A 13,493-nucleotide genomic window follows, 5' to 3' on the forward strand; every position below is an offset into this window, starting at 1 on the left:
TTCCACAATGCCCACCACTCCACCGACTTTAGTGTCATCTGCAAACTTACTAACCCATCCACCAATTCCTGCGTCCAAGTCATTTACACAAATGACAAACGACAGTGGTCTCAAAACAGATTCTTGAGACTCACCACCAGTAATCGGACTCCAGGCTGAATATTCTCCATCAACCACCACTCGTTGCCTTCTTACCGAAAGCCAGTTTCTAATCCAAATGGCTAAATCTCCCTCAATCCCGTGCCTCTGTATTTTCTCCAATAGCCTACCATGGGGAAACTTATCAAAGGCTTTACTGAAGTCCATGTACACCACGCCAACTGCCCAACCCTCATCCAAATGCTTGGTCACCTTCTCAAAAAACTCAATGAAGTTTGTGAGACACGACCTGCCCTTGACGTATCCATGTTGACTATCTCCAATCACATTGTTGCTTGCTAGATGATTATAAATCCTATCTCCTATAATCCTTTCCAAAATTTTTCCTACAACACACCTAAGGCTCACAGGTCTATAATTGCCTGGGTCATTCCTACTGCCCCTCTTGAACAAGGGCACAACATTTGCAATCCTCCAGTCCTCTGGTACTAAACCTGTAGACAATGAGGACTCCAAGATCAAGGCCAAAGGCTCCACCACCTCCTCCCTAGCTTCCCAGGCAATCCTCAGAAAAATCCCATCAGGCCCAGGGGTTTTATCTACCTTCACACGTTGTCGAATTGATAACACTTCCTCCTTTCTAATCTGAACCCTTTCAATTCTAGTAGCCTGTAATTCAGTCACCTCCTCGACAATATTCTCCTGTCCCTCAGAGTGAAAACAGATGAGAAATATTCATTTAGCACCTCTCCAATCTCCACAGCGTCCACACACAACTTCCCACTTCTGTCTTGGACTGGCCCTATGCCTACCCCAGTCATCCTCTTATTCCTCACATAACTGTACAAAGCTTTAGGGGTCTCCTTTATTTACCTGCCAATGTCTGCTCAAGTACCCTCCTTGCTCTTCTAAACTCTCTCTTCAAATCCTTCCCAGCTAATCTGTAGCTCTCCATCACTTCATCTGAACCATCTGGTCTCATCGTCACATCAGCCTCCCTCTTCTGCTGAACAAGAGATACAATTTTTTGGTAAACCACGGTTCCCTTAGCTTATTGCTTCCTCCCTGCCTGACAGGGACGTACCTATCAAGGACACGCAATATCTGTTCCTTAAACCAGCTCCACAATTCAATTGTCCCCACCCCCTGCATTTTGCTAACCCATTCTATGCCTCCTAAGTCTTGCCTAATTACATTATAAGGGAGGAATGGAGAAGCCGATAGTGAAGGGAACGATCAGAGGTTACAGCAGAACATAGATAGACTGGAGAGTTGGGCAGATAAATGGCAGATGGAGTTCAATCCAGTCAAATGCGAGGTGATGCATTTTGGAAGATCAAATTCAAGGACAAACTATACAGTAACTGGAAAAGTCTTGGGGAAAATTGATGAACAGAGAGATCTTGGCGTTCAGGTCCATTGTTCCCTGAAGGTGACAATGCAGGTCAATAGGGTGGTCAAGGAGGCATATGGCATGCTTTCCTTCATTGGACGGGGTATTGAGTACAAGAGTTGGCAGGTCATGTTGCAGTTGTACAGGGCTTTGGTTCGGCCACATTTAGAGTACTGTGTCCATTACCAAAAGGACGTGGATGCTTTGGACAGGGCACAGAGGAGGTTCACCAGGATGTTGCCTGGTATGGAGGGTGCTAGCTACGAGGTGCTAAGTTTAAAATATTTGAGACATCTCCACGGATCCGTTGTATTTCTTCAAGTCCCTTGGGTCCCACTGTAAATTCAGCTTCTGCATTGCTTCAAATCTTGTCTGAGACCTTTTATTTTCTGTTGTTTTCACATTTGCATTATTGCCTTCATATTTCAGGAAAAATCACCACTGATCACCATTTTTGTGTTATATTTGTTAATACAGAACTGCCATTCTCACATTGGATTGAAAAGTTGTCTAAGTTCAATTTATTTGAAAATATGAGACAGGCTTATTTAACAGACAAATTGATTGCTTGTAATAACAGAACAACTAATGTAAATATCCTTATGCTTGGACTCCTTGTGGCTTCTGGTCAAGTGATGTCGAGGAGTCATAGTCAGAATTACACGGCACGGAAGCAGACCCTTAGGTCCAACTTGTCCTTGCCAATCAGGTATCTTAAACTGAACTAATCCCATTTCCCTGCATTTGGCCATTTTCTCTTTAAACCTTTCCTTTTGATGTAACCATCCAAATGTCTTTTTGTAAAAGTTGTAATTGTACCTGCTTCTACCACTTCCTTTGGCAGTTCATTCCATACATGCACCACTGTCTGTGTGAAAAAGTTATGCCTTCGTTACCTTTTATATCTTTCCACTCTCACCTTAAACAATACCCATTAGTTTTGGACTTTCCTACACTGGGAAAACGACCTTGCCCATTCACCTTTATCTGTGCCCCTCTTGACTTTATAAACCTCTATAATGTCACTGCTCAGCCTCCAATGTTACAAGAAAACAAGTCCCAGGCTATACAACCTCTCTTTGTAACTGAAACCCTCCAGTCATGGTAACATCCTGTGAAGTCCTGTAAACGCCTAGAAGCTGAACTAATGCTTTGAAAAAAAAACGATGATCTTAAGGATCTTAAAGCAAAAACAAATAATTAATTATTTTCATGCCTGTAGGACTTTGCTGTATGAAAAGTTACTGATGTGTTTCCCTGCGTGACAACTAACACTTAGTGGCAATCGTAACAGTCCACTGGGGTGCCACAGGAATGTCTCCTTCGTAGAGTCAGTCAGCACTGATATTGCAGGATCAATGATGAATCAATGTCTTCCACAGAGAGGCCAACCAATTTGACCACTAATTAGTGATGTTTTGATATTGTCGGTAAACTGGCAGGACATCTCTTTTTTTTTTACCAGTTTCATTTGTCCTTGGGTGTTTGTAAGGCTTGTAAGCTTTTGAGACAATTACATTGTGAGAACACATCACTTCATCGTTATTCTTTTGACATTGCAACAATGTATGTGGGACCACAGTGGTTGCTCGCCTTCACCAGCTGCTATCTCCATTCATACCATCTTGATCTGACAAACCTATCTCCTTGTCCCCTCATAAGTTCCCCTGTGGCCATTTAAGAATTCATCCAAGGAGGCATGTGAGAGCCTGGGCATTGCCCTTACTCTGCTGTGTGCCAAATCAACATGTCTGCGGTTTCCCTGAGTTCCCTTATCCCATGGAACTGCTACCTTTTAATGGTGGTGCTGGTGTTCCTTATACCCATATTCCTTATCCCAACATCCTTTCTTAACTGATAGCAAAATACTGTGAATGCTGTAAATCTGAAAGAAAAAAATAAACTGCTGGAGAAATTCATTCAGTCTGGCAGTTTCTATGGAGAGAAAAACAGCTAATATTTTGAGCCGAGATCATGGATGAGCCGAGATCATGGATGATCCGATGACATTCCTCAGATCTACTTTCCTGCATTTTCCCCATAACCCTTCGTTCCTCAGCTGATCAAGAATTTATCCTAGCCTTAAATATACACAAGGACTCAGCACCCACTGCTCTCTGTGGCAAGGAGTTACAAAGACTTGCAACACACAGAACAAATTCCTCCTCATCTCAGTCGTAATTGGTGCCTCTCAATTATGAGAGGTGTTCTCTGGTCCCAGACTCTCCCATGAGGGGAAATATCCTCTCAGCATTTAGTGTCCAGCCCCTAGAGAATCCTAAATGTTTCAATGAGATCATCTCTCATTCTTCTCAACTTCAGTGTGTAGAGTGCTCATAAAGCAATCTTTCCATACGTGGAATCATCCTAGTGAACATATTCTGAACTGCCTCCAATGAAATTATATATTTCCTTAAATAACAGGACCAAAACTGCTCACAGTACTCCCGATGTGGTCTCACCAGCATTTAATCAGACTTCCCTACGCTTATACTCCAACCCCTGTGGAATAAGGGTCAATATTCCATTAGCTTTCCTGGTTACCAGCTGCACCTGTGAGCTAGCTTCCTGTGTTTTGTGCACAAGTACCCTTCAGTCCCTTTGTGTTGTAGCTTTCTGAAGTTTTTCTGCATTTAAATAATACCATCTTTTGTTCTTCCTTCCAAAAGGAACAACTTTACATTTTCTCACACTATACTCAACTTGCTGACTTTTTGCCTACTTAATCTATCAATATCTTTCTGTAAACTGTTTGTGTTCCTCTCACAACCTGCCTTTTTACCTATTTTTGTGTCATGTGCAAACTTGGTTACAGTGCCCTCACTTCCTTCCTCCAAGCCATTGAGGTATTTTGTACAGAATGACAGCCCCAACATTATCTGAAAATGAACTCTTATCCCCACTTGTTGGTTACTGCCTATTAAACTATGCTATTTCGATGCCAATACACTATTTCCAACATTGAGGTCTCTTATGACTTAATCTCTTGTGAGGTACCTTATCGAATTTCTTCTGGACGTCCAAAAACTACACATCTGCTGGTTCCCCTCTATCTAATTCAGTTGCCACTTTGAGAAACTTTAATTAGTCTGACACAATTTCCCTTTTTTTTTGAAACGATGCTGACTCTGCTTCATTTGATTATGAGTTTCTAAATGTTCTGCTATTACTTCCTTAATAATTGCTTCCAATACTTTTCCAACAACAGATGATAGGTTTATCTATAGTTACTGATTTTTGCTTCCCCGACTCTGCCTTTTTGAATAGGAATGTCACATTGGCAGGTTTCCATTCCTCTGGTTCTTCTCCAGAATTGAAGGATTTTTTGAAAATTACGACCAATGCATACACTACCTCTGTAGGGACCCCTTTTAGGATCCTACAATGCAAGGCATCAGGGCCCCCTATCTGTCTTTGGCCCCATTAGTTTGTCTAGTACTACTTCTCTAATGATGTTGATGGTATTTAATTCCTCCCTTGTATTCTCCTAAAGAAAAGTTATGCTGGACTTAAAACATTAACTCTGTTTTTCTCTCCATAGATGTTGCCAGACCCACTGTTTCTCTGTCAATCTCTGTTTTTATTCCTCTCAACTCAGTGGTTCCTCAATAAAAAAAACGAAAGAACTGCGGATGCTGTAAATCAGGAACAAAAACAAAGTTGCTGGAAAAACTCTCAGGTCTGGCAGCATCTGTGAAGGAAAAAACAGAGTTAACGTTTCAGGTCCGGTGTCTCTTCCTCAGAAGAGGTTCCTCAATCTGTGAGCTATTAATTGAGCAGTCCCTGCAATATCTTGCTTCCATTTCTGACACTTGCCTAGACAGCCATGCTATCCGCTGTACAAAATTACATTTGAACTTCATTAGTCAGTTTATAATCCTGCCCTTAGTGGTGGTTTACTGTTTTGAATTAGCATTGTATGTATTGGTCACTTGAAACTTGTACATTGAACAACAGAGATGGGCTGTAAGAAGAAGCGGGAAGACGCATGCTTTGTCTGTTAATGAAGAAGTGTTGTTGTAACTCGTACACTTTTTATCTTCTGATCTGTTGCTGACTATACTTACACCCCAAGAAACCCATACCAACCAAGAAACTGTCGATCATAGAATGACCAACACTCAAATTAATTTTTTCACGTTAAGTAAAATATATTTGGTTAGAGACAAAAGAAAACTGTGGATGCTGGAATCTAACTTTTTGTTAGACCCCACCACCCAGAACATCTTCCTGTCCTCACCCTTCTCTGCCTTCCGCAAGGACGATTCCCTTCGCCACTCCTTAGTTTGTGCCAGATTCCCCGTCAACCACTCCAATCCCACCCTGATACCTTCCCCTATAACCATAAAAGATGCGAGTCTGCCCACACACCACCTCCCTCAACTGCATTCAGGGCCCTAAACAGTCTTTCAAAGTAGTACAGAGCTTCACATACATCTCCTCCAGCCTAGTCTGCTGCATCCAGTGCTCCCAATGTGGTTTTTTCTACATCAGTGAGACCAAACATAGACGAGGTGATTGTTTCGCCGAGCATTTTCACCTGGCCCATAACGGCCAGCTTAACCTCCCAGGCACCACCCATTTCAAATCCCCACCCACCACTCCACCTCTGACATGTCTGTCCTTGGCCTCCTCCAGTGTAGCAGTGATTCAGAACGCAACGTTTGGTGAGCGACAGTTTTTCTCCTGTCTGGGCATCCGACAGCCCGGAGGATTCAACATTGAGTTCTCTAATTTCAAATAATCTTCCCACCCATCCCCCAGCTCCCTTTCCAGCCCCACCTCCTCCCTTCCATTCCACCTACTGACCCTCCCTCCCAGCTACCAATCAGATTCATCCCTCCCCTAAGAAGAGAGAGGGTGGTGGTTGATGTGAAATGTTCATTCTGGAGTTCAGTTATGAGTGGTGTACCGCAAGGATCTGTTTTGGGGCCACTGCGTTTGTCATTTTTATTAATGACCTGGATGAGGGCGTAGAAGGATGGGTTAGTAAATTTGCGGATGACACTAAAGTCGGTGGAGTTGTGGATAGTGCGGAAGGATGTTGCAGGTTACAGAGGGACACGGATAAGCTGCAGAGATGGGCTGAGAGGTGGCAAATGGAGTTTAATACAGGAAAAGTGTGAGGTGATTCACTTTGAAAGGAGTAACGGGAATACAGTGTACTGGGCTAATGGTAAGATTCTTGGTAGTGTGGATGAGCAGAGAGATGTCAGTGTCCATGTGCATAGATCCCCGAAAGTTGCCACCCAGGTTGATAGGGTTGTTAAGAAGGCATACAGGGTGTTAGGTTTTATTGGTAGAGGGATTGCATTTCAGAGCCATGAGCTCATGTTGCTGCTTTACAAAACTCTGCTCCGGCCGCAATTGGAGTATTGCATACAGTTCTGGTTGCTGCATTGTAGGAAGGATGTGGAAACATTGGAATGGGTGCAGAGGAGATTTGCCAGGATGTTGCCTGGTATGGAGGGAAAGTCTTATGGGGAAAGGCTGAGGGACTTGAGGCTGTTTTCGTTAGAGAAGAAGGTTAAGAGGTGATTTAATAGAGACATACAAGATGATCAGAGGATTAGATAAGGTGGACAGTGAGAACCTTTATCCTTGGATGGTGATGGCTAGCACGAGGGGATATAGCTTTAAATTGAGGGGTGATAGATATAGGACAGATGTCAGAGGTAGGTTCTTTACTCAGAGTCGTAATGGCATGGAATGCCCTGCCTGCAACAGGAGTAGACTCACCAACTTTAAGGGCATTTAAATGGCCATTGGATAAACATATGGATGATAATGGAATAGTGTAGGTTAGATGGGCTTCAGATTGGTTTCACAGGTCGGTGCAACATCAAGGGCTGAAGGACCTGTACTGCGCTGTTATGTTCTATGTTCTATGTTCTATGTACCTCCTACCGATGTCCACCTTTCATCACCATTCCACTAACTCTGCTTTACCTGCAGGTCCTCCTAACCCCACTTCAAATCCTGAAGAAGGCTAATAGCCAAAGCGTTGACTTCTCCTTTCCTCCAAATGCTGCCGTCTTGTTGTGTTCTTCCAGCCTCCTGTTTGTCTAAATAAGATGTATGTTTCTTCTAAGCATTTTAATGTGGTAGTAATGCGATATTTGAGTAAATTTCGGTATTCACTTTCAGTTCTATAAATTGGCTTCGTGGCAATGTTTTGGACGCTACCTTCAGCAGTTTGGTTCTTTCAGGATTGATGACGTTACAGATATAAATGCATTTAAAACCATCTTTTTACCAAGTCCATTTGAAACAGAAAGTGCCAGCTTAACGGTATGTACAAATATCCATCTGCCATAAGATAAAATGCCAAAATGTAGCTCTTTAATGTTTCTGTTATTGCTGAATGCCTGAATTTTGTCTCTTTTAAACTTATTTTATTGTTTCTATATTTCCTGCAGTTTTTCTGATTACAGTTAGATCATTGTTCTTAGCAGATGGTAGCTCTTTTTTAAAAAATCTCAATTTGGTAGGCTAGCGGAGGTCGATGTTCGTAAGGAAAATGTGCCAGGAATTTTGAGGAAGTTGAAGATAGATAAGTCCCCCGGCCTTAATGGGATTTATCCAAGGATTCTATGGGAAGCGAGGGAAGAGATCACAGGGCCTTTGGCGATGATCTTTGCATCCTCACCATCCATGGGTATAGTGCCAGAAGATTGGAGAGAGGCAAACGTGTTCAAGAAAGGGAATAGGGATAACCCCGGAAAACACAGGCCAGTTAGCCTTACTTCAGTGGTGGGCAAATTATCGGAAAGGGCTCTGAGAGATAGGATTTAAGATCACTTGGAAAGGCACAGTTTGATTTGTGATCATCTGCATGGATTTGTGAGGGGTAGATCATGCCTCACAAACCTTATTGAATTCTTTGAAGAGGTTACCAAACACGTGGATGAAGGTAAAGCAGTGGATGTGATAGACATGGATTTAAGTAAGGCGTTTGATAAGGTTCCCCCGGTAGGCTCATGCAGAAAGTAAGGAGGCATGGGATTGGGGGAAATGTGGCAGATTGGATTCAGAATTGGCTGACCCTTAGAAGACAAAGGGTGCTAGTGGATGGTGCTTAGTTACGAGTGTTGTACCACAAGCATCTATTCTGGGTCCTCTTCTATTTGATTTTTGTAAATGATTTGGATGAAGGAGTGGAAGGGTGGATTAGTAAATTCGCAGATGATACGAAGGTGGGTGGAGTTGTGGGCATTGCGGAGGGCTGTTCTAGGTTACAAAGGGACATTGATAGGATGCAGAGCTGGTCTAGGAAGTGGCAGATGGAGTTTAACCCTGAAAAGTGTGAGGGGATTCATTTTAGAAGGACAAACTCGAAAGCAGAATTCAGGGTTAACGGAAAGATTTTTGGCAGTGTGGAGGAGCAGAGGGATCTTGGGGTTCATGTTCACAGTTTTGTGAAAGCTGCCACCCAGGTGGATCGAGTTGTTAAGAAGGCGTATGATGTGTTAGCTTTCATTTAATAGGGAGATAAAGTTCAAGAGCCATGAAATTATGCTCCAGCAATACAAAAGCCTGGTTTGGCCACATCTGGAGTATTGTGTCCAGTCTGGTTGCCTCATTACAAGAAAGATGTGGAGGCATTGGAGAAGATGCAGATGAGATTTACCAGGATGTTGCCTGGAATGGAGGGAACGTCTTACAAGGAAAGGTTGAGAGAGCCAGGGCTTTTCTGTTTAGAACGACGAAGGATGACTTGATAGAGATGTACAAAATGATCAGAGGTGTAGATATAGTAGACAGCCAGTGACATTTTCCTAGGATGGAGGTAGCTAATATGAGAGGGCATAGTTTTAAAGTGAGTGGAGGTAGATATAGGGGAGACGTCAGAGGTAGGTTCTTTACTCAGAGAGTGTAGGGGCGTGGAATACATTGCTGGAGAGGGTAGTGGTGTCAGCCTCATTAGGGGCATTTAAGTGGCTATTAGACAGTCATGTGGATGATAGTATAAGGTAGGGATGGAGGTTAGGTAGACCTTAGGGTAAAAGTTCGGCAAAACATTGTGGGCCGAAGGGTCTGTACTGTTCAATGTTCTATGTTTTAAGCACTCATGATTTTTCTTTTAGCTGAAGCTGGCACCGCTGAGACACTGAAGGGCACTCAACTAGAGCATGGCTTTGTTGTTCTCGATCACTTGAACTGTGGAATATCATAAACTAAAAATAATCAAGTTTAGAAGCTTTGCGATTACGTTTCTGTTTTTCTAAACTTAACTGTCCGCAAATGTTCTAAGTTTGTCTTTTCTATTTTTGTATTTAAGCAATATAAGTTAAATGGAAACATTGAGTATCAAAATGGCTTGATTTTCCTCTAGGAACCTATTTAAATATAGGAACAGGAGTGGGCCATTCAGCCCATGAAGATTGTTCTGACATCCAGTGAGATCATGGTTATCTGTAGCCTGAGTCCATATATCTGTCTTTGGCTGATATCCCTTATTAACTTTGCTTAACAAAGTAGTTTTTTTTATCTCCGTTTTAACATTAACAACTTGATCTAGTATCCATTGCCATTTGTGGAAATAATTAAAAATCTCTACCACCTTTGTGTGTAGAAGTGCCTCTTAATAACTCTCCCAAACAAAACTTTGCTTAAGGAGTTAATAACATCAATAAAACAAAAATAGTAACAACTTCCAATCAATTTTCCTTCTTTCATTTTTTTGAGTATAGATAAGGAATAGTAAATGTTGGGTTTGCCATGGTTAACAGGCAATATTTATTCATTACTATGTAATGTTACAGCACAATTCTGAAATTCTATGTTAAAACTCACCTTGAGACTGATAATTTTTTTAATAAGAGGAATCCTCATGATGCCAATGAATAAAATGGCTGGACAAGATTCTACTTTTTAGAACTTGTGCTGTAACAAACTAATTAAAATCATCATAATTCAAACGGTAATTAACAGACAGAAGGATATTTCAGACAATGTGATTTTCACTTAGTTCAAGGATGACCCTCATTTAGATATAATACACACATTAATTTCCATATGAAAGTAGTACCACTTGTAATATCAACCTTTCCACCACTGCATGCACTTTAAGATCTCTCACATCTCATCTCATTGTTTTGGCCCTTGTTTCATGTTTACCAGCAACCATATTCCATCTCGAGTCCCCAGAAATGGTTACCATTGACAAGGCAGATATCTATGTCCGCTCTCTCTCTTTCATTCAGGTCACAACAATTTGAGACAGATTCCCCAGAGCTCCCATTCTCTGAACCTGTAAATGCTTTAAAAAACAACAAAGAACTGCAGGTGCTCTAAGTCAGAAACAAAAACAGAAGTTACTTGAAAGCTTGCAAGGTCTGGCAGCATCTGTGAAGAGAAATCAGAGTTAACATTTTGGGTGACCCTTTCTCAGATCTGATGGTAGCTAGGGAAATGCCACGTTATGCAGAAGATAGGGTGGGGTGGGGGTAAGGAGTAAGTGATAGGTGGTGATAGAACTCAAAGAGAAAGAAGAACACTTAGACAGATAAAGGAGTGAGTAACGATCAGGCTGGGCTGGGACAGTGAGTAGCTGTTAACGGAGACTGTTAGTGGCTAACCTGACCCTAAACGTCAACTTCCCTGCTCCTCTGATTCTGTCTGGCCTGCTGTGTTTGTCTAGCTCCACACTGTCACTTTTAAGCCCGAGATAGAGATGTTGGTCAGAGAACAGGGGAGTGTGTTAACGTGGCAGGCACGTGGAAGCTCAGGGTCTTTTTTGCGGGCAGAACATATGCATTCTCTGAAGTGGCCACCCAGCCTTTGCTTTGTTTCACCAGTGTAGAGGAGACCACATTGTGAACAGCAAATGCAGATTGGTAGAAGTGCTGCTTCACCTCGAAGATGTGTTTGGGGTTTGGATACTGAGGAGGGAGGAGGTAAAAGGGCGGTGTTACGTCTTTGGTGTTAGCAGGGGAAGGTGCCGTGGGGCTGCAGGGCGTTGCTGAGAGTGAAGGATGAGTGTACCTGGGTATGGAAGGCATGGTTCTGACCCATCTCCTGCACTTACACTCTCACCTCTCTCGTCCCTCTGCAACAGTGATCGGTTTACCTACCATCCCACCAGCATCCACATTCAGAAGGTAATCAGCTGCCATTTCTGCCACCTCCAGCGAGATGGTAGACACATATTCCTCTCTTCTTGTCCACCTTCCACAGGGACCCTTCCCTTCAGGATACCCTGATCCACCCTTGCCTCACTCCCAACCAACCCTCACAGCCCCGTGGAACCTTCACCTGCAATTGCCGAAGGTGTAACACCTGCCTGTTTACTTTCTCCCTCCTCAGTATCCATGACCCAAACATACCTTCTGGATGAAGCAGCACTTTACCTGCACGTCTGACAATCTAGTCTACTGCATTTGCTGCTCTCAATGTGGTTTCCTCGACACTCGGGAAACCAAGTGTAGACTGGGTGACTGCTTTGCAGAACATGTAAGTTCTGCGTACAGAAATGACCCTGAACTTCCAGTTGCCTGTCACTTTAACATGCCACCCTACTCCCTGGCTAACATCTGTGCTGTAGGCTGCTATAGTGTTCCAGCAAAGCTGAGTGCAAGTTGGAAGAACAACACCTCATTTTCTGCCTGGGGAGCATGCAGCACTCCGGACTTAATATCGAGTTCAATAATTTTAGGGTCAGAACTCTCCCATGTCCTCGCCCCCTATCCCACACATCAGGCCTTGTTATTACGTAGTTTGCCATTACACACTACCTACTGTTAGCTGCTAAGAGCCTCCATAACAGCTATTCACTCTCCTAGCCAGATTGTTCTAAACCACCAAATAGAAAACAGGTTGAAACCCAGCACTGAAATTATTTGTTTCTATTTACATGCCACTTGCTTCCTAGCTATTCATCCATATGGCAGTTTCAGCTAATGTGGGCATATTTAGGAACCTATATGATATTATAATCAATAAACCAATGAATCCTCCTTCAGAATGTTACCCAGTGAAGTTTGGCCTTGAAGGGGTCATCGCATAAAACTAAATTAAGGTGTTTTTTTCAAAACATAGATCAACACAACTGTAGTTGCTGATGATGTGACAGAATTAATTATTCATACTTCTCCAGACAGAGATGATATGAGCTTCAAGCTGAGAATCATGGGGGAGTTAAAAAAGACTTCTTCCAGAAAAATAATGTTGCTTTTGAAGGCATGACAATGATACATATTGGTCTTATTATTTACTGAAGCTTTTTCCAATGATTCCTTACAATACCTTTCTGCCAAGTTCTAAATCAGGGTTCTTTCATTAATATCCAGTCTGAACACATTATAAGTTTGGCATTGGTAGCATTGTAGTGTAGTATTTGCGTATTGTTTACTTAGGATAATCTACATATGGTGTTTCAAGTTGGTGAGAATGGGAGTTGAAATTTACAAAATATATGAAAAACCTATTACGTATTTAGTTAGAAACGAGATTCAGCACGTTATCCACTTGGCAGTGTCAGGAAGCACTCTCACATCCAACCTTGGGCTGTAATTTATAATAAATTCCAGCCAATGCTATTAAGCGTTCCTGAACTGGAGTCTCCCATTGAGTAAGAACTAAACCTGTGGAATGTAATGTGCTCCCTGCCATTTTGGATACTTGTATCTCAGCAATGCCAATATCATGTGTAAAATGGAACAATGATAAGCTATTTCAGATGCAGCCATATAGTCACAGAGAAAATCTTTTCCTATTTTCTGGTACTTCTTTTAGAACTCTGTGCTTATGTGAATTAAAGTTATGCAAAAAACAACCTACTTGAGAGATATCGATTAGAGTCATAGAGATATACAGCATGGAAACAGACCCTTTGGTCCAACTCGTCCATGCTGACCGGATATCCTAAATAAATCTAGTCTCATTTGCCAGTGTTTGGCCCATATCCCTCTAAACTTTTCCTATTCCTATACTCATCCAAATGCCTTTTAAATGTTGTAATTGTACCAGCGCCCACCATGTCCAGAAATTTTTAAAAACT

The 13,493-nt window shown here is 42.3% G+C and overlaps 1 protein-coding gene across 1 annotated transcript in view; it reads left to right on the top strand.

The window, feature by feature from the left end:
* Positions 1–13,493, top strand: part of LOC125463059 (cilia- and flagella-associated protein 54-like) — a 437,943-nt gene that overhangs the window by 13,925 nt on the left and 410,525 nt on the right. Inside the window, exon 3 of the mRNA XM_048553715.2 lies at positions 7,640–7,783. Within this exon, the coding sequence (XP_048409672.2) occupies positions 7,640–7,783 (144 nt within the window). The remainder of the gene's footprint in view (positions 1–7,639; positions 7,784–13,493) is intronic.

Source organism: Stegostoma tigrinum, chromosome 25 (genome assembly GCF_030684315.1).
Source record: "Stegostoma tigrinum isolate sSteTig4 chromosome 25, sSteTig4.hap1, whole genome shotgun sequence".
Lineage (NCBI taxonomy): Eukaryota > Metazoa > Chordata > Chondrichthyes > Orectolobiformes > Stegostomatidae > Stegostoma > Stegostoma tigrinum.